General features: G+C 38.5%; 1 protein-coding gene across 1 annotated transcript; it reads right to left on the bottom strand.

Annotated features, from left to right (window-relative positions):
• Positions 1-2,720: 2,720 nt before the first annotated feature.
• On the bottom strand, positions 2,721-15,416 carry LOC141441237 (insulin gene enhancer protein ISL-1-like). Its single transcript, XM_074105907.1, is given in 7 exon segments — positions 2,721-2,788; positions 3,255-3,348; positions 3,775-3,839; positions 4,143-4,208; positions 4,211-4,275; positions 14,642-14,903; positions 15,404-15,416. Coding segments are annotated over 7 exon segments (618 nt in total). The 3' UTR covers positions 2,721-2,735.
• Positions 15,417-21,009: the final 5,593 nt, after the last annotated feature.

Raw genomic sequence — 21,009 nt, 5'->3', positions numbered from 1 at the left:
ATCCGTTGCTTAGTACCCATAACACAAGCTTTGCTAAGCTTACTTTGGGACTAGGTCAATTGGTGTGAATTGTCCCTGATATTTATTATTTATTTATTATTCATTTATTAAAAATGATATTGATTGATTGATTGATTCTTTCTGCTAAAGCGCTTATATCTGCAGGCGTATCTTCGTGTCAATGGTGGCCTTAAAGGTGGTATGGTGCTGGTGCGTGCATTTTTGTTACAGCCGCAAACTTTAAAAGTAGTGAAGGCCCTAATAAAATATCATTTAATGTTGTTAAAAAAGGAGAACGTTTGCTCAACGAACTGCAAAGTTTTTCTAAACGAAAAACTTTAGGTTGTGTTTACTTAGGGTTATCAGAGATCAGGAAGTTTCTTAACATGTCAAGAATTTTGGTCATTTGCCAGGCACTTATACATACCCGCGACTCCGTCTGCAACAAATCGTTTATCGCCATCCCGCGGGAACTATGCAAATTTCCGGGGTAAAAACTATCCATGTTTTTCCCAGGCTCTCAAAGTATTTTCATACCAAACTTCATTTAAATCAGTTTAGCGGTTTAAACGTGAAAGGTAACAAACAAACAGACAAACGAAACCATAACCTATCCAACAAAAAGCTGGAAAACCCCAACTTGGTCCTTCACAGTTCAATATCTCAAAAACGGCTAAATGCATTTAAATGAAACATGTCTAAGAACCATCGCTAGAAAACCTCCACAGACAGACACACACACAGACACACAGACATACATAGCGGTCAAACTTATAACACCCCTCTTTTTGCGTCGCGAGTTAAAAATAGACACAGAAAGACCGAAGACAAATAAATAAAGGATAGTTTCCGAGTTTTACCGGCATCCCTGACCAACAAATCTGTGGTATCACCAAACCGCACGATAACAAACTAATTACTCGTGTAACGTAATCTCTACCACGCGACACTCATCGACTAATTCATATAGAATTGCCTGGAACTGCGCAGGATTCGTATTTCGCCTTGATTAACTAGAATTCATAGTTCAGTATTTAAAGTAATACTCGTAGTAGGTAGTACAAACACAGCGGCGAATTTAATATCTTCATTTTTTTATTTAGCGAAGTAGAAAAACCGGCCAAGAGTGTGTCGGACACGCTCGAAATAGGGTTCCGTAGCCATTACGAAAAAATTAAGTAATATTTTTCTAAGGATTTCGTATTTTATATGGAATCTTCCAAATTTAGGTATATTTTATACCTTAGGCTGCTTTTTACTCATAACTAACTAAATTCTCAAGCAAACTTAGCCATTAAGTTTTCCTTGAAAGTTTGATATACTACCATCCTGATTTTTTGCAAATTTTTCCACCCACCGGTTTAGATTTTAATGAAATTTTTCACTTTAAAGTTGACTTTTTCGCAAACAAATCACTGAATCGAAAAATAGTTTAAAAGACCTATCCAACGATACCCACACTATAGGGTTGGATGAGAAAAAAAAAACCAGACTTTACGTCTATGGAGGTAGGTACCTAAAAAAAATTTTTATTCCAATTTTTTTTGTCCCATTTTTTTGGCATAGTTTACTTATATATCCGTGCAAAATTACAACTTTCTAGCATTGATAGTCCCTGAGCAAAGCCGCGGACGGACAGACAGACAGACATGGCGAAACTATAAGGGTTCCGTTTTTGCCATTTTTGCTCCGGAACCCTAAAAATCAGGTGCTTTTGAGATAAACACGGAGACTGAGCCCTTAGCACACTTTTAAATCCACCACAGTTTACATATGGTAGGTACTATATGCTCGAAAAGTCACGTGCTAAATATAGATTCCAACTTCGCATTATTGATACTATTATTACTACTACTCGTATCTATCTACTATTATCAACAAAATAATAATGAAGTTTTGTATTCCTAGTTTGCGGAAGTTCCATACCAACCACTCTAAACGGGTTTAAAGTTAATCAATTTAGATGGTGAATTTCTAAAAAAACTTTTCTTATTCCTTATGTACATCATAACATAAACAGATTCTGTACGATGTAAAATTCTAGGTTTAGACTAGAGAAATATTTGGAATATTTGATTGGGCTGGGCATTGATGAGTCAGTCAGTCAGAACTTTTCCTTTGTATACAGGTCAGGTATGTGTTAATTTTATAAAAAGTGTATTAAACTATGTCATACGCACCCCCATTAGATAGCCATGAAAAACATCGGGGGGCCATATACATATAATAAAAGACAATTTGAAAATAATCTGGTCAGGATCGTATTATCCAATCCGATCCCCCATAAATTATCTATTTTTATTACACAATAATGGTATTATGTATGTATGTATGTATTATGTGATCTGTTCAGGTGGTAGGACCTTGTGCAAGGTCCGTTCGGATTGCTACCACCATCTTGCTCGCTAATCCTGCCGTGAAGCAGCAGTGCTTGCACTGTTGTGTTTCGGCGTTGAGAGTAAGGCAGCCGGTGAAATTACTGGCACTTGAGGTATCCCATCTTAGGCCTCTAGGTTAGCAACGCATCTGCAATCCCCCTGGTGTTGCAGATATCTATGGGCGGTGGTGATCTCTTACCATCAGGAGACCCACTTGCTCGTTTGCCATCTAGTCGAATAAAAAAAAACATAATACATGATCCATTGCCGCGATCTACGTCCCACAGTTGAGACAGTGAGAAGACATATCCTATCTACATGATTACTGGAAGAAATTAAAAAAAAAACCATAACTACTTAACTGTTCAGTTTCTTGCTTCGTTTCTTTTCAGTTGTCAGTTCCGGTAGCTCTGCTCTGGTAGAATCAGACATGTAAAGGAGCCCACGGGGCCTATTTTCTAAATATATTTTTTATTTTTCACACCAGAAGAGCACCGAAATCACTAATAGCTTCAAGGAACCCCATACGCGTACAAAAAGGAAGATATGGCACGGTTAAGATTCTTAATAGTTCGAACTAACCACTCCACTTACCCGTTACCGATGGATATACTAGTGCAAGTTTTTAGAAAACCTGTTTTATGGCAGACTTTAATTTGCCCGTCTTCGGAGATAGACCTCCTCTCTATTCTCCACACCTGACGATCCATTGCCAATGCATCAATCCACCTGCCTGCCGGCAGATTTTGTCCCACCATCTCATTGGTGATTTCCTTTACTGCGAGTGTTTGCGTGGGGTCTCCACTCGAGTGTTCGTCTGCCAAACCTTTGCAGTAGTTAATGTTTCTTGTAGTTTAGACAAAAAGGTCTACTCACCGGACATGGACTCCTGGAGAGGATGCGAATTGTTGTTGCTTAGTGTCGTGTTGTTGTTGCTTTCGGCGCCACTTCCTCCGCTAGTGTTCGCTGTCTGTAAACGGACGCCGTTTTAACTCCGTCCACTTCCTTTACAGGCAATTATTTAGTATTGAAAAAGCCAAAGCCAACTAATTTTAGGCATTGTATTTTTAAATCAAGTATCGTAAGTAAACAAAAGATTACTTTGCTTCAAGTACCTATTCCATTACAAGTTTTTTACTACGTGTTTGAAAATTTTGGAGCACACATCTAACAGAGAAATGGCCTATACTTATTTGGGGCATCCATTGGTCCACTTTTATGAAGGAATGACCGTAACCGTCGTCTTCCGTGCGTAAAGTGCCGGAACCGATGCTAAGGTAAAAGAAAACTGTCACATCAATAACAGGGACTTAAAATAGATTGGGGATACTGGCCTATAGTGTACTAATATTGTTATGCTTTAGTTTGCTAATATAAAGGGCTTACCAATACATACCTTTTCTAGTACATCGTGGTCTTCTCTACAATATAACGCGCCTCCCTCTCTCAACGCAAATTCGTCTCCTGCAAATAAACCAAAAAAAACTACCTTCTCTCTTGAGTTTTCGAAATTCATTTGCGGAATTACATTTAAAATTTACCACGACATTTACGGTGAGGAAAACCTGCAAAAAACCTGCGAAGTAATTCAATGGTGTGTGTCATTCTGAGAGGTGGGCTGTGCCCAGCAGTAGGACGTATATTATATGGGCTGAGATGAATATGCGCCACTGCTAGGAATGGCCTCCCAAGTTTTTTATTGATATTTATTTATTAATCTTTTGTGTGTAGAACTTTAAAGGCTATAATAATAGATGGCGCCACTAACAGGTATGAGTTGCCTCGCGCATGCGCAGCAGCGGAAACAATCAATGTGGTAGATCTTCGTCTGGCGCGCATCACGAAGTCGTTCTTGCTAAACGATGAGCCGCACTTGTCGCACTTGGTGCCGAATAACCTGTGGAAGGAGACGGCACGTTTTGATCGAGTCTGTCGTTGCATGGCAGAAGATATATCGATGACTAAACTAGAAGCATGTATCTGCGACTAGGTACCTACTATCGAATTATTTTAAGTCTTGCTTGAACCACCGTAATACTATATAAGTTTCAAAAAACTTAGTTCGTGTATGAGTACGCAAGGATCGTGAGTTCGAATCGGGCTCGCTCCTATCCTCCCTGAGTTTTTCGAAATTCATGTTCGAAACGAAATTTGAAATTTACCACGAGCTTTACGGTGAAAGAAAAACGTGAGGAAACCTGCACAAGCCTGGAAAGCAATATGTGGGTAACATAACGAAGTAATTGTATGGAATTCCCGATCCGCACTTGGTCCACGTGGGAACTACGGCCCAAGCCCTTTCGATCTGAGAGGAGTCGTGCCCAACAGAGGGTCGTATAAAGGCTTGCTTATAGGCTGGATGGGCTGATATGTTCTTGAAATAATGAAATTTCCTCATATCTCGCGATAGCAATAAGCCCATAGCTATAAGGCCGTCTATTGCTAACCTTGTAGTTAATGTAACATCAGCCAAATAAGTGTTCTATCAATTTTTAAACAAGTTCCTATCAAATGGATATGTCGCTAAAGTCGAACTTCCAAGTTGACAGACACGTCTATTGGCATTATTGTTTTATGACATGCAAACGATTTCGAAAAACACAACCAGAAAAAGAGACCAGCGCTGGGATCGAACCAGGTCCTCGGCATTCCGTGCTACGTGCTATACCCAGCACTGGTCACTTTTTCTGGTTTTTCTGTGCATCTATGTTTCAGTTTATATTTGTATGTGGATTTTACGGGATGACCGTAAAAGTAAAAATTGGAGTTGAAATAAAAAATACAAAAATACTTCAAAAACCAATCTTAATGCAAACGATTATCAACTTCAGGGTGGTAGACCACATATTTGGCCGATGGTACCTGTTTCTGTATCGCCTACTATTTCTGGTGTAGGTACAATGAAAGATTCATTGTATTGTATTGTATCCCACTACTTTTTACCCTCTTTACTTAATAAAATGGGTCCCAAATCTTTTGTCTTTAGATCCCAGCATAGTCTAGACGGCTCCTACCGCCTGAATTCAAACTGCCTCGAACCCACCCCAACCTAGTGTATTCAGTGAGTAAGGAACCCCAAAACCTCTAAGCACATTTTGAGCCGAGGTTATTGACCGGCACTTAGCGAATGAGCGCGCGCCTGGCAATTGACTAAAAGCATTGCTAGGGTTGTACATAGGGAGTGTTGGAGCGACTAAGGGCATATAAAATTTGGCGCCATTTCATTGAAGTGACAGGTGATAATAGGTGACATGAAGTACGTTATTTGAGAAAATCCTGAATTTGCCATCATTCTGTAATTATTATTATCCCCAGTAATATCATAAATGTGAAAGTTTGTAAGTCTGTTTGTTTGTTTGTTACTTTATTACGTCTAAGCCGCTGAACCGATTCAGCTAAATAAATAAATATCATGGGACACCTGACACCAAATTTACCTAGTCCCAAACTAAGCAAAGCTTGTACTATGATTACTAGCAACGGATAAACATACATATTAAATATCCAAGACCCGAGAACATACATTCGTTTTATTCATACAAATATCAGCCCCGGCCGGGAATCGAACCCGGGACCTCAAGCTTCGTAGTCAGGTTCTCTAACCACTTGGCCATCCGGTTATCAAAGATGAAATTCGGTATAGGTTGCGTCGCGGGGAAGGACATAGGATAGTTTTTATCCCGGAAAATTGCGTAGTTCCGCGGTATAAATCGATAATGTATTCTGCGCGACGGAGTCGCGGGATAAACAGTCAATTTTTAGTGGAAAGAAAAATTAATTCTGTTGAAAAAAAATATTTTTTTTCACCTAATCTAACTTAGGTTACAATATAATTAATGTAATCTAAGATTAGGTCTTCTTCTTCTCTTTTAAAATATGGCTTTCTGTCCTAATTAATAGGGCAATTTCGCCAGTGTCAAGGTACTCTCTTTGAGAGGGACGTTGTAGGGTGATTGTAAACTTTTGCAATTGATAGTAAAATTCAGAAACCACGTGGAGACAACTTGCGCATTAAAAAATGTCAGACACGAGAGCAATATAGGATTTTGTGATCACTGTTCATAAAGCATAAAACACTATCAAAATTATACTTCAACTAGCCAAAGAAACAGAAATAGCAAAATTACATATTGTCTACATCCGTCATGTTCGAATGCTACCAATTGAATCCGAAGATTAGGTTTCATTATAATCTGATTCACTGAATAACTGACTCTCACAATTACAAAAGACCTGAATATCACCTAGTTTTATAGTTTTCTAACAAAACTATAGCGACCAGATGATTTTGATTACATCACTAGTGCCATAGACAATCCATTTTTTTTAGATACTTGATTTTTTAGGCATTTAATATGTTTGTCACACCTGCCCTTATTTCGTCAACCCTAGCGCCGAATGTCGGGTGGAGAGAGCGCAAAAGAGTTCTGAATGTTTCCGAATAAAATGTATCTCTAGCTACATTTAGGTAGATATTATATTTCAGTTCCAATTCGCGCTTGAATTCGCCGTTTTCGTAAGGTTTTTGCTGAAATCGAAAAAGGCAGACGCAGTCACTTTATTTGTTTGTTGAAAATAATTTACGCATTTCTAGAATAAATAAAATACAACACTAGACCATACAATATTGCCCTTTTTTGAAACCACATAGTTTTTTTATCAAACAAAAAATCGGACTGCCGAACCAGATTCGAACCCGCCTCTCCTGGCTGTAGGTACATACACACTAAATGTTGCTACCAACTGCATCTTAGGGCTCCCGGAAAACCCACTAAAAATAAAAAATAATCTTATATCAGTTTCGGCTGTGATGAAGATTTCAGACACTTTTTTTCTTTTTTTTTAGCGTTTGGTCTACCTACTAAACTTTTATAGAGGAAATAGTAAGACAATAACGTGAAATATTTTAAAGCAAGACAAAATACAGTTAATCAAACAACCCGCCTTGCGTCAAAAAATCAAAGCATAAACAAACACTAACCCCCTTATTCATAAACGACAATCAAACCTATTTTAGTTAAAATGCCGCTATTATTCGTTTGTCCTTATCTGTCACTTCGACATTTGTATTTGTTAGAAAGGGACAAAGCATTTGTTAGTTAACATAGGCTTGTTAAGTTTTATGAATAAGGGGGTAAGTATGTAAGTATTTTATTTCTACTTATTATAAATTAATTTTGTGATTCTGAAATTTTATGTCGATCTAGCTCTTTTTTTTCTAACTTATTGAATTACAATTATAAATCCTACCAACTAACATAAAATACATATTAGTGCTATGAAGTCGGAATATTTATATAACCTGTAATTTGATCCTGTGCCTATTATTATTCTAATGTCAACTGTCATAATATGTCAGTTCATCCGCCTCCGCGACACAGCTGCTAAATGTGACCACACACATTGCGAGAGATAGCATAAAATGTTATGTTAAGATCACTTGTAGTCATACGTCATAGATCATGCTTCTATGATTAATGACAAACAAATTATTATAGGCTAGTGTAGGTACTTAGGTACTAAAAATTGTTAATAGTCGCGTGTAATATGGTTTTTCCTACTCACAATCAAGAGCACAATTATTATTGATTCTGATAGTTTAAAAAAAAAAATATCCCCAAAAAAATTTCACTTTTGCGACGTTTTTTTCATACACTCAGTATGGGCCGTGACAAAACTGATTCATAAAATTTTGTATGAAAAAACTTTTTTTTAAAACGCCCAGTAACAGAAAATATTGGATAGGTACGGTATTTTTTCCTTTCCTTTGTCAATTAAACTAAAAATGGTGGAAGTTTCGCGTGAAGTCACGCAGTGCGGCACACTTGAGCACGCATTTGTCATTTTAACTTTTTTTTCTCTTTCTCACCTTTCGAGAAGCGGGATTTAATCTGTTTTTGATTTTAGTTCAAAATAAGCTTACATGACTCTATACTGAAACTCATGTACCTAATGTACAGTCAACTCCATTCATATCTGCCACTGCCACAGCAGTGCGTGAAAATATATCTTAATGTCCTAATGCAGCTTACTGTACATTAAAAATATCATATACTTACATATTATTTTCCTTTCCTCATTGCAAATTGTGATAAGTTCACCTAAATGGTATATACTTAATTAATTGCCAAATATGAGGCAATTGCCTAAAAGTCTTACGAAATCTGACTTCCTTTGAAAGTGAATGGTCGCTTTGTAACTAGAGTGAAAATCAAGTGTAATAAGTAAGAGAAGGGAATTCAATTTATATGATTATTGAGTTGCAAAAAGCAAAATTACTTACACTGACTTTGTACGATATCTAATTTGAACGGAAACAGCGCATGAAAATATTGAGCATTTTATTTGTTTTGTCGTTGTTGGTTAGTTAAGTTAATAATGTATAAGATCCATCGCTAGAAAACCAGCTTTCAAATAAAAAAAACCGCATTCAAATCGGTCCACCCGTTTAAGAGCTACGGTGCCACAGACAGACACACAGACACACATAGCGGTCAAACTTATAACACCCCTCTTTTTGCGTCGGGGGTTAAAAAAGAGTGAAACTTTTGAATCGGTGTACAATGGGCGGCAACGGTTTATCATTATTATATCAGTGAGTTTTCATTGCCCCATGGACTATTGGGCATCTTCCCAGGCTGCTGGGCACTGGCTTTCTCCCGGAATCTATTGCGCGACTACTCAATTATGTTGATGTCTGTTTCCATACCCGATACCTACACGATGTTATGGGGTCCGGCTGCACGCTCGCTTTGCCTAATTTGCACAAGCACGTTTTGGACGTCATATAGTTTTTATGCACAAGCCGTTTGTGAATGCAAGTCGCTGGGGGCTGCGTGTAGCCGGACTTATAGATTAAGAAACTAAAGAGAAGTCCTTACTGTATCTATCTAATACCTTTAAACGAGCAATTTTTTATATATATATATTTCGGGGATCGCGGAAACGGCTCCAACGATTTTGATGACGAATTTGGTATGTGGGAGTTTTTGGGGATGACAAATCGATCTAGCTGGGTCTTATCTCTGGGAAAAAGCTCATTATCAAGTTTTATTCCGAGGAAAGCTCGGTCGCCCAAGTAGGTCAAGGGCAAGGTTACAAAAATATGTATACACGACTTTATGCACTTAACGTTAAGGCCGTGTATACATATTTTTGCAACTTTGGCTGCGTCAATATCTTTTCTCTTGACTGTACTGTATTTTTGTACAGAAATGATATGGAACTTTTAGAATATTATGGAACGTCAAATTGTTTGTACTGTCACCGGCATTAATATCCTGCCACATCGGAGCATGCAAAAATATCTGACACGTCCTACCGGCCCTAGAAATAATAATAATAATAATGATTTATTTCAGGAAACTATAATAAAAATAAAAATAAACTAACTAGCTTTAATAGGCGCGCGAATCCTGTATCTCGGTAGTCTGCGAGTGCGGATTAAATACGGCGCGGAATAAGTCATATCAGATATTTACGCACGCTTTGCTGTGTCAGATACTGGTGTTGGTAACTGTACGCGGTAGCTCGTAGTAGAACTGGTGTGAAACTTCTGTATGATCATTCAGAGTTTGAGGTTTAAATGTTTTAGAGATAAAACTAAAACAACGCTGCTACAACCTTGTAGGCCTACTGCCAACGTTATTTATAATAGCAAAGGTAATAGACTAGTTTAGTATTCCGTGGTAAACCGGTGTGATGCAGCTTCTCGTGCCGAAATATGTTCAAAATACTAATATCACTCGTAAATATTTGAATCTCAAATCCAACTCCACCGGCCGTCAATCACACCGCCGGCGCCACTTTTTAAACAACACCAAAGATGAATTCACTAAAATAACCGCATCTTGTTTACCTTTTCACCCTTCCATCTCTCGGTAAAATATAGAATTACACATCAACAACATTATATTGTCTGTGGTATTACGCATTTACAAACATACGCGGCCCTGTTACCACGAGATAAGGTGTCAAATAGAACGTGTAAATTTAGGGATGAGTTTCACGCTCGCAGAATAATATTTGTCGTCTATACTCTGATGTGCCGAAGAGAAAACAAACTGGGTTTGACTGAGCATTATGTATTTTGGCGCCAAAACAAACGTCAGTTTGACAGCGCGGCGGGCGGCGGGAACCCGATATGCCTATGGTATGTTTGTTCCCGTTTACACCGGCCGGATAAGCGGGTTTTCGATTACGTTTTTTATCTTGTATTTTCTGTAAATAAGGTTGTTAATGCAAGTTTGGTTTGCCGCATCAACTTTAGTCATTATTAGAGTTAGCTGTCGTCATATAATCATAATTGCGTTCAGTATTATTGGAGTTTTTATATCAAAATTACATGACAATCCTTTTTATCTGAGTTCGAAATTGTTAAGATTAGATAAATTCCATTCATTTACTAGAGTTTTGTTTGTTTTTTCCTTAAATCAATCGGTAACGGACAATTAAAGAGAATACAGGAAGTACTTCACCGGTAAACGAATAAATAAATCGATTTGTTAATTAGTATGTTTCCGTTGTTTACTCGAGTCCGTCACTCGATACGGGGCATAGACTATAGAGTAAACAACTGTTTCCGTCCATCGCTACTCTGCGGAAGGGTTGAATTCAAAAATATTTTCGCAGTCCCTCTGTTGTCTGTTCTGTGTCTCGTCTCCAAGGTTAGATCAACATTATTTAAGAGCTAAAATTTTACTGGAAAACCCTGATTCATCATCATCATCATCATCTCAGCCTATACGTTATACTGAGCACAGGTCTCCTCTTGCGAAAAAGCCGTGGTGGCTGAGTCGTTTGACCTATAGCCTCTCAAGCAGGGGATAGTGGGTTCAAACCCCGGCTCATGTGCGTAATCACATTTGAAATTTACCACGAGCTTTACGGTGTAGAAAACATCGTGAGGAAACCTGCACAAACCTGCGAAGCAATTCAATGGTGTGTGTGAAGTTCCCAATCCGCACTGGGCCCGCGTGGGAACTACGGCCCAAGCCCTCTCATTCTGAAAGGAGGCCTGTGCCCAGCAGTGGGACGTACGCTGGGATGATAACGAGAGTGCAAAATTATCTGACACGCACGTCCTATCGGCCACAGAAATAGAGTCGTAGAGTAATAAGTCAGATATTTATGCACTCTTAGTTGTGTCAGATATTGGTGCTGGTGACTGTACAGAAAGAAAAGATTTTTTTGAACAAAAAAGTAAAACCGACAAAAACCCTTGAAAATATTTTTCTAGGTAGGTAGCTACGTACTATACTAGCTCGAAGTCGGTACTTCAGCACGAGCCAGCTGGAGTGGGACAATAGTCGTCTACCTCTTTTACATACTAAACTATGGGTTTCAATCCCTCCTGCTGGGTCGTGCTGAGTTAGACATCTCACAACGATTCCACTCTACTAGGTACTATACTCTACTCTAAAAATTAAGAATAAACGGATTTGAAGACCTTTGTATTAGCCTCCGTGGTTAAACTGTGCGTTGTCTGGAAATCAATTAGGTAATCAACGTTACTTTTCGCTGCTTTAATTTGATACTGACACAACTCAAAATTCAAAATTTAAAAACAAATGAAAATTCCATGGAATTACATTTTAAAATAAGTGACTATTCAATCAAAGTTCAATTTTAACGCCCTTTTTGTTAGGGTTCCGGAGCCAAAATGGCAAAAACGGAACCCTTATAGTTTCGCCATGTCTGTCTGTCTGTCTGTCCGTCCGCGGCTTTGCTCAGGGACCATCAATGCCAGAAAGCTGTAATTTTGCACGGATATATATATATAAGCTATGCCGACAAAATGGTACAATTAAAAATTCAAAAAATATTTTTTTTATGGTACCTCCCATAGACGTAATGTGGGGGTGATTTTTTTATCTCATCCAACCCTATAGTGTGAGGTATCGTTGGATAGGTCTTTTAAAACTAAAATATACCTAAACTTGGAAGATTCCGTATAAAATACGAAATCCTTAGAAAAATGTTACTTAATTTTTTCGTAATGGCTACGGAACCCTATTCTGGGCGTGTCCGACACGCTCTTGGCCGGTTTTATTTTGGATTGTGTCATTATCAATCTAAAGCAGTGTTTTGAAAATGTACCTACAGATCGATTTATTTAATTTAAGGTAACGGTAGCTAAAGGTAACAGTAGTCAAAGGGTTGAAACTGTGCCCCCTAGGTTCCCGTCTGTAAATAGCGAACGCTGCAACGTGATACTGCGCGCGCGCATCGGGTTACGCTAATTGCGGGGCGCGGGAGTCAAGCTGAGTGACGTGGGGATGCTGAGGATGTTGTTTCCTCACGGATCTAGTTAGAAAGGTACTGAAGTACTCTTGTATAGGATGATGGCTGAGGTAATGTTGCTGAGGTTAATAAGGGTATAGCTATAAACTACGAAAAAACCGGCCAAGAGCGTGTCGGACACGCCCAAAATAGGGTTCCGTAGCCATTACGAAAAAATTAAGTAATATTTTTCTAATGATTTCGTATTTTATACGGAGTCTTCCAAGTTTAGGTAAATTTCATAACTTAGGCTGCTACTTACTTTTAAACTACTCATAATTTTCAAGCAAACTTAACTGTTATAGTTTTCCTTGTAACTTTGATATACTTACTATCATCCTGTTTTTTTTTAAATTTCCACCCACCGGTTTAGAGTTTAGAGGGGAAGGGGGGGGGGGGGGCGCTCGATTTTAATGAAAATTTGCACTTTAAAGTTGAATATTTCGCAAACAAATCACTGAATCAAAAAATCGTCTTTGCAACCCAGTAATGGTGTTAAAAGACTTATCTAACGATACCCCACACTATAGGATTGGATGACAAAAAAAATCACCCCCACTTTTCGTCTATGGGAGGTACCTAGGAGGTACCCTAAAAAAGTTTTTTTTTAATTTATATTGTACCGTTTTGTCGGCATAGTTTTCATATATATCCGTGAAAAAATACAGCTTTCTAGCATTGATAGTCCCTGAACAAAGCCGCGGACGGACGGATAGACAGACATGGCGAAACTATAAGGGTTCCGTTTTTGCCATTTTGGCTACGGAACCCTAAAAAAGGAAAGTTGCCTATCTGGGTCACGTATTAAGACATGACAGATACGAACTGTTGCAGCTGATAATGATGGGCAAAGTGGCAGGCAAAAGAGCAGTGGGTCTTTGGAAGAAATGGTGGCTACGCAATATCCGGGAATGGACGGGAGTTAAGAGCACCGCGGAGCTTCTTAGACTGGCAAAACACCGTATCAGATATGCGGAGCTGACTGCCAACCTCCACTAGTGGAGAGGCACTTGAAGAGAGAGAGAGAGATAAACTACGAGTATCGCTGTATTTAATTATTCATTCAGTGTCTAATTTCAATTTACTCCACTAAAGATTAATTTCCTAGTACTATTCATGTAGAGATAGACAAATGAGCATTTCAGCTAAGCTTTTCTGGACATTTTTTTTAACTGTAGAGCAAATACATGAGCATTTATAGCCACTGACCCTGTAATTTGATAAGTAGTAAATATGATCACGCTCAACAGAGGTCCACTGTAAAGGTAAAGTTGATCAAAATTAACTAGAAAGACTTGCAACACCATACACCCTGCCACCCACATTTCGGGGGTATATGGGAGTGGTATGTCAAAACACAGCAGTTTATTACCAGTGAAGAATATTGTGACGCCATCTCATTCGTCATTACATTAAGGCCAATGAGTAGTTTTATTCGGCATCGACTATAATTAAATAATTTATACATAGTGCAATTGGATTTGTCTTCCTGTATTAGTTGGTGTTTGCCGTCAGCCGCAGAATAAGAATAAGAGAATAGAAACATTCTTTGAATTAAAACTATCGGGAGACGCAGTCATAGCTAATTGGGTATTAAAATAGATCACGGTTGGCTTTCCGTTCGAGCTCAAATTGAGAAGGAGCACGGGTTGGCTCGAAACATGTCGGGTTGATTGGTTTAATTTTATGATTTTCGTCTCGTGATCATGGCACATGCAACTGTGCCGAAATATAGAGTTTCTCTAAAATCAAGGTATGCGGAACAGAACCCGAATTTAAATCATAAAACTATTATGGTCACCCAGTTATACAATAAAATAACCCTCCTTCGGGCAGTCGGGTAATAAAGCTTATTTCTATTTCTTTAGTACTATGGCCAGCAAAAGTCCACGTAAACGTAAGGTGTCCATCCACTTATGCAGGCCATTGTACGTACATACGTAACTCTTTCCCATTTGGTAGACCTTTGAGTAGATCCTCACCTAGTATAGTCCCTTTTGCAATACGTCTTCCCGTCCCTCACGAAGCAGGTGCAGCTCTCGTCCAGGAACTGCCGACACTCCTGGCACTTGAGGCAGGCGGCGTGCCACTCCAGGTCCGGCGCCACCCGCAGGATGTACTGGTCGTGGATTTGACCGCCGCAGCCCACGCAGAGAGAGAGCCGCAGTTTTTCTGTGGAAAAGAAAGAATATTTAAGCTTGCCTTCGGAATCCAAAAGCTGGTGTCCAAAAATGGTTGTTTGATCTGAGATGTGTACTTATATCAGAATTATATTATAACTAGTCGTGGTGGCGTAAGGTTTGACCTATTGCCTCTCAAGCAGAAGGTGGTGGGTTCAAACCCAGGCTCGCACCACTGAGCTATTCTGAATTTATGTGCGAAATTACATTTGATATTTTAATATACCACGAGCTTTACGGGGAAGGAAAACATTGTAAGGAAACCTGCACAAACCGGCAAAGAAATTTAATGGTGTGTGTGTGTGTGAAGTTCCCAACCCGCACTGAGCCTGCGTGTCAGATATTTTTGCACGCTCCTCTGTAGGTTTTGCTTTAACCTCGTATGCCCCCTCCCCTCAAATTTTGTAGACCAAATTTTGAAACTTAAGGGGTTGTCTTCCATACAAACCTACGGACACCCGCATAGCTTCCACGGACATGTTTTCTTAGAGGATTTTTGAGAATAGTAAATTATGGATATGCTCTTCAAGCAAAATCCAAAAAAAGTAACTTTATTGCATCAACAGTGCAGCGTCATGCAGTAAATTTTGATGCATTTTACCATTGTATGAGTACAACTGACAGTGTTCGCAGCGAGCATGTAGTGACATCTTATATGGGTGCGTGAGTCAATGTCACAAAATCAAACTATTGTAAATAGGTATCGACTATTTCGTGTGGTCACGTGACCATCACCTTTGGCTCAGATAATACGACAACTAAATGAAGAAAGCATGAGATCACTGAGAGATCAAGTTCAAGTTTCTGAGTCTAGTATTTACTTTTTTGTTTTTAAATCTGTTATTTTCGGAAGTTGAAACGCCTAAACTATTATTTCTAATTAATGCAAGGACGCAAACTGTAAGTAAGACGAAAAATAGGTAAGTTACTTGTAAAATTGTCATTTAAAATAATAATTATTTAAGTAACAGACCCAGTCCTCGGCAAAAATTATAACATTGCATACTTTACATACATTATAATGCGGTGCTTCGATCTAGGACAAGTGGTTTAAATTCAACTTACAAATTCTGAACAGATATTAGTTATTTACTCTTACGTAGACAGTAGCGCCACTAATTTATATAAAGCATATTTATTCTCACAATAAAAGGTGCTAGGTGAAATCACTAAACTAATTAGTTAAAAAATAAGGTCTACATTCAACATACATTGCATGTGTATGTATGAATATCAGTTTTACAGTGAGGCTCAAATAAATTCCTACATATCACGGCTTTTTACGGCCGCTAAATCTAGGCTCGGTGAATAAAAAGGTTTTCGCAATCGAAGTAGTTTTTGTACCTTTTTTATTATTATAACTGGCTAGATAAGTAAAATTTAAACGTCATTATAATACATTTTGTCACAACGTCAAGTCAATGAGATTGATATTCAAAAGCAATTATGTTTGAATAATTATGGTTGAACACAAATCAAGAAGTCAAAAAGTTGGCGGACGAGAGGAAATTAGCAAGAGTGCAACTCTTAAACTATTTATGTATGTACGATTCGATGATGAAAAGAATACCTATGTAATTGGATACACGGGTATGTTTATTTTATCATTTTTGTCAGAAACATTAATATAAGAACACCAGAGGCAGGGCTGTAAGAATTTCATTCCTACTGGGTGGCCAAAGTATGGCTTATCGTGTGTACCAAACTTGTGGTCTGCAGCAACCTACTACGAAAACATACCAAATTTCCCTAACTCTTTGTAGCGTCGTGAACATGTTCACTCCATAGAAGTAAGTCGCTTCCCACCGTCTGTCTGCATATATACGAGTATGTACTGTATGTACTCTATTATGAAGTGATTCAAGATTTTTTATTTTATTTATAAGTGTGAGAAACGGCAAGGGTTATGGTTTTGGAGCGTATGTATGGTCATTTCTTTCGCACGCTATGCAACAAGGCCTTGATGCATCTTAACAAGTAAGACAATACACAACAAGACAAGAGCAGAGACAAGAAAATAAGTCTTTGTTAGGAGTGACACAGGTTGTTAATTTTATGCGTATGTGAGTCTGTCTGTGTATCTTTCCGTCGGCCCATCCGTCCGTCCGTCTGTCGATCCGTCCATCTGTCTGTCCGTCTGTCTGTCTGTCTGTGTTTCGAAGTGAACACTTCGTCATTGTCCAGTGATGACATATGGATCCGAGACGTGGTGCTTTACTTTAGGCCTTATAAATAGGCTCAGAGTTGCTCAGCGAGCTATGGAGAGAGCTATGCTTGGGGTTTCTCTACGGGACCGAATCAGAAATGAGGAGATACGTAGAAGAACAAGGGTCACCGACATAGCCAAACGAATCAGCTCGTTGAAGTGGCAATGGGCCGGCCATATAGCACGGAGAGCGGATGGCCGTTGGGGCCGAAAAGTTCTCGAGTGGAGGCCGCGGATCGGCAAGCACAGCGTAGGACGTCCACCAACAAGATGGACGGATGACCTGGTTAAAGCCGCAGGTTCGCGGTGGATGCAGGCTGCTGCCAGTTGAAGCAACTGGAGGTCTGGGGTGAGCCTATGTCCAACAGTGGACGTCCTACGGCTGAGATGATGATGATGATGATGGTGAATAAAGTTGTACCAACTGTACTTTAGTCTAAAATTTTACTATGACCTTTAAATTTATAAGTATTTTATTGATAATTAGAAGCAGAGTCTTGGGAAATAGCTCATGTTAGGAGATAAAGGATCAGAAAGGTATCGTTAGATTGTCTCTGTTAGGAGTGACACAGGTTGTTAATTTATGCGTATGTGAGTCTCTCTGTGTACCTTTCCGTCGGCTCATCCGTCCGTCCGTCTGTCGATCCGTCCATCTGTCTGTCCGTCTGTCTGTCTGTCTGTGTTCGAAGTGAACACTAATCATTGTCCTATTTTTTAATTATTGTTTACCAACGCACACCTTTTATCCTAAAAAGCTGAAATTTAAGATAAGGAAAAAATGGGATTTATTATGTAGGTACCTACATAAAATTCTACTGGTTCGTAACTATTATTTAGTTTTTAGGGTTCCGTACCTAAAAGTGCCAACGGAACCCTATTTCTGAGACTCCGCTGTCTGTCTGTCTGTCCGTCCGTCTGTCACAGGGCTCTATCTCTTGAGTCGTAATAGTTAGACACTTGAAATTTTTACAGATTATGTATTACTGTGGCCGCTATAACAACAAATACTCAAACCAGAATAAAAAATATTTAAGTTTTTTTTGCTAATGTCTAATGTTGTATAGATAATGGTACGGAACACTTCGTGCGCGAATCCGACTCGCACTTGGCCAGTTTCTTTAATACCCAGGGTATTCAATGTTATATATTTAATTTTACAACTCTATCTCCATATCACTAATCTCTGTAAATTTTACATGCAGGCAGAAAGGAATAGCAAAAATCTAAATTCAATATCAGGATATTTTGAAAAAGATAAGTATTGTTCACAAACCGATCTTAATGACGATGATGATGATGATGATGATGGTCGTATGTCATCGCTGCCGAATTCTAACTTTATTCAATGAAAGACATGGAGAAACTTTGTCACAAAGACTTAGTTCAGATAATTTGATATTACGCTGTCCGTCCGTCTATTTCTATAGGATTACTTAAAACTGAAGCAAACTGAAGTGGCAGTGGGCCGGCCATATCAGCCGAAGAACCGATAACTGCTAAGGTAAACGAGTAAAAGCCTAGCGTGGCGAGGGACGCCCTCAGACTAGGTGGAGCGATGATCTTCACTGGGTAGCTGACAGTAACTGGATGAGAGTGGCCGAGGGTCGTGCTCAGTGGCGTGCAATTGGAGACGCCTATGTCCAGTAGTGGGCTAAGATAGGCCGATGATGATGATGATGATGATGACTTAAAATAAGACAATAATCCCACTCATATTATAAATGCGAAAGTTTGTTAGTCTGTTTGTTTATTTCTTTATTACCTTTTCACGTCTAATTCGTTGAACCGATTAGGATGAAATTTGGGATACAGATAGTTTGAGTCCCGTAGAAAAACATAGGGTAGTTTTTTTAATCGCAATATTCCCGCGGAATAGCTATAAACGAATTCTACGCTGACAGAGTTGCGTGCAACAGTATGTAGGTACATTAGGGGATTTACCTACTGATAGTCTGATTTACGTCCTTATGCTGTAACTAAAAGCATCGGTCATTTTATTCGTACACCTAGGTATCTTATAGTCTGTCTGCTAATACTATTTCTGTATTTATTAATACACAATTCCTTTCAGATTCAATGCTAACTAACTGCATATAACTTTGCCTGGAATCATTATATTGCTGAAGTAGCCTAGGTGCTGTCATGCAATATTCAAGGTGAAGAAAAGAAGAAACGTTGAATGTTGATATTCAAGAAATTAAGGAATATCTGACTGATTAACTATGTTTGATTTATTTATTAACGCTGTGTTATAAAGTTTGTTCTAAATAAATATGATGTACACAACGAAATAAAGTCTTCGTAGGCATCTTTCTTTTAGCGTTCCGTGGGTGGAAATTTTAGTGGAGCTTCTAAAAACAAGAATACCAACAGGTATGTAGTTTTTATTTTTTGACCATCAGTGGTGTAGCGGTATAGCAAGCGGTACGGATTACCGAGGACCTGGGTTCGATTCCCAGTGATGGTCTTATTTTTCTGTTTTTTCTGTGCATCTATATCTCAGTTTGTATTTTCAGTTACAGCTTATATTTTAACTCCGCGGGCAAAATAAATATCAAGGGCAAAATTGGACGGTTTTATGGTACTAAAAAAATAGTCTTCTATTTATAACAGAAAACGAACGACCAATAATTGAAGGATTTTTAATTGTGTTTATATATGTAGGTAAATTATTTAATGGTGTTACATGACTGTCATGCAGCTCGTGAATTTGTTGCTCTGTATGTATGTGTGTTCTGGTGTTCTGAGTGACGATTAAATATTCACAGAACAAAAACAACCAAAATATGTTTATTTGTTAGGCCTTTACCATATGTAATTTGACTTTTTATGAAAGTGTAGTAGGGAGGATTACTGCATGACACACACACATGTGTCGCACAAACACAGTTGTCTTGCACTTGTGTTTGCGGAGTGGCAAAGGAAAACGTTGAAGTTATTAATATGACTCAATCAAATAAGTTTATACTTTATGACCTAGTCTCTCTCTATCACTTCGTGTTTGAACTTTTGTACAAAATTGATGATGATGAAAAATTATGATGATAGTGATGATGATGATGATGATAATGGTAATGATGATCGTGATGATGGTGATGATGATGAATATGACGATGGTTGATAGTGATGCGATGGTGATGAATATGGAGGTATATGATGATGGTGATGCTGATGATGATAATGATGATAGTGATGGTGACGACATGTCCCATTCTAAAAATACTGGTTAACTACGCCCAACACTGCCTCCAGCTCGCGTGCTGTTTGTGACGGTTTCCGAATTTTTTAATTTGGAACACGTGACTGTCCCGTAAGTAAGTATGAAATTCCATTACATTATGTAATGGAATTTCATACTTACTTACTGGACAGTACGAGGTTACTTCCTGGACACTACTAGCCTAGTCTCTAGGATGCGTTACTTTCTACAACGTTTTTGATGATGATTAGATGATTGTTAGTCATTGTGATGATCATGGTGATGATAATGATGATAATGCAGATATGTATATGATGTATATGTGTATGATGATTAGATTAATGATGGTTGACGGTGACGATGATGATGATGACGATTGATGATGGTTGACGGTGATGATGATAATGATGACGATTGATGATTGTTGACAGTGGTGATGATGATGATGATGATGATGGTCGTTGCTAGAATAATGATAAATAAATAATAATATGATGAAATGATGGTAATGAAATTGTAGTTGTGCTTGTGAGAAATGATGGTGATGGTGATGATGATGATGATGATGATGACGGTTGATTGTGATAATTATGATGATTTAGATGATGTAAATAATGTAGATGACGTAGATGATGATAATGATGATGATGATGCAGATATGTATATGACGATATTGATGATGATGATGTAAATTATGTAGATGATGATGGTGATGATGCTGAAAACGGTGATGATGATTGGGGCAGAACAAACATGACATGTACT

This window comes from Choristoneura fumiferana, chromosome 23 (genome assembly GCF_025370935.1).
Source record: "Choristoneura fumiferana chromosome 23, NRCan_CFum_1, whole genome shotgun sequence".
Classification (NCBI taxonomy): Eukaryota; Metazoa; Arthropoda; class Insecta; order Lepidoptera; family Tortricidae; genus Choristoneura; species Choristoneura fumiferana.
Note: the sequence above shows the minus strand (reverse complement) of the source record. Positions and strands in the feature narration are given on the sequence as shown.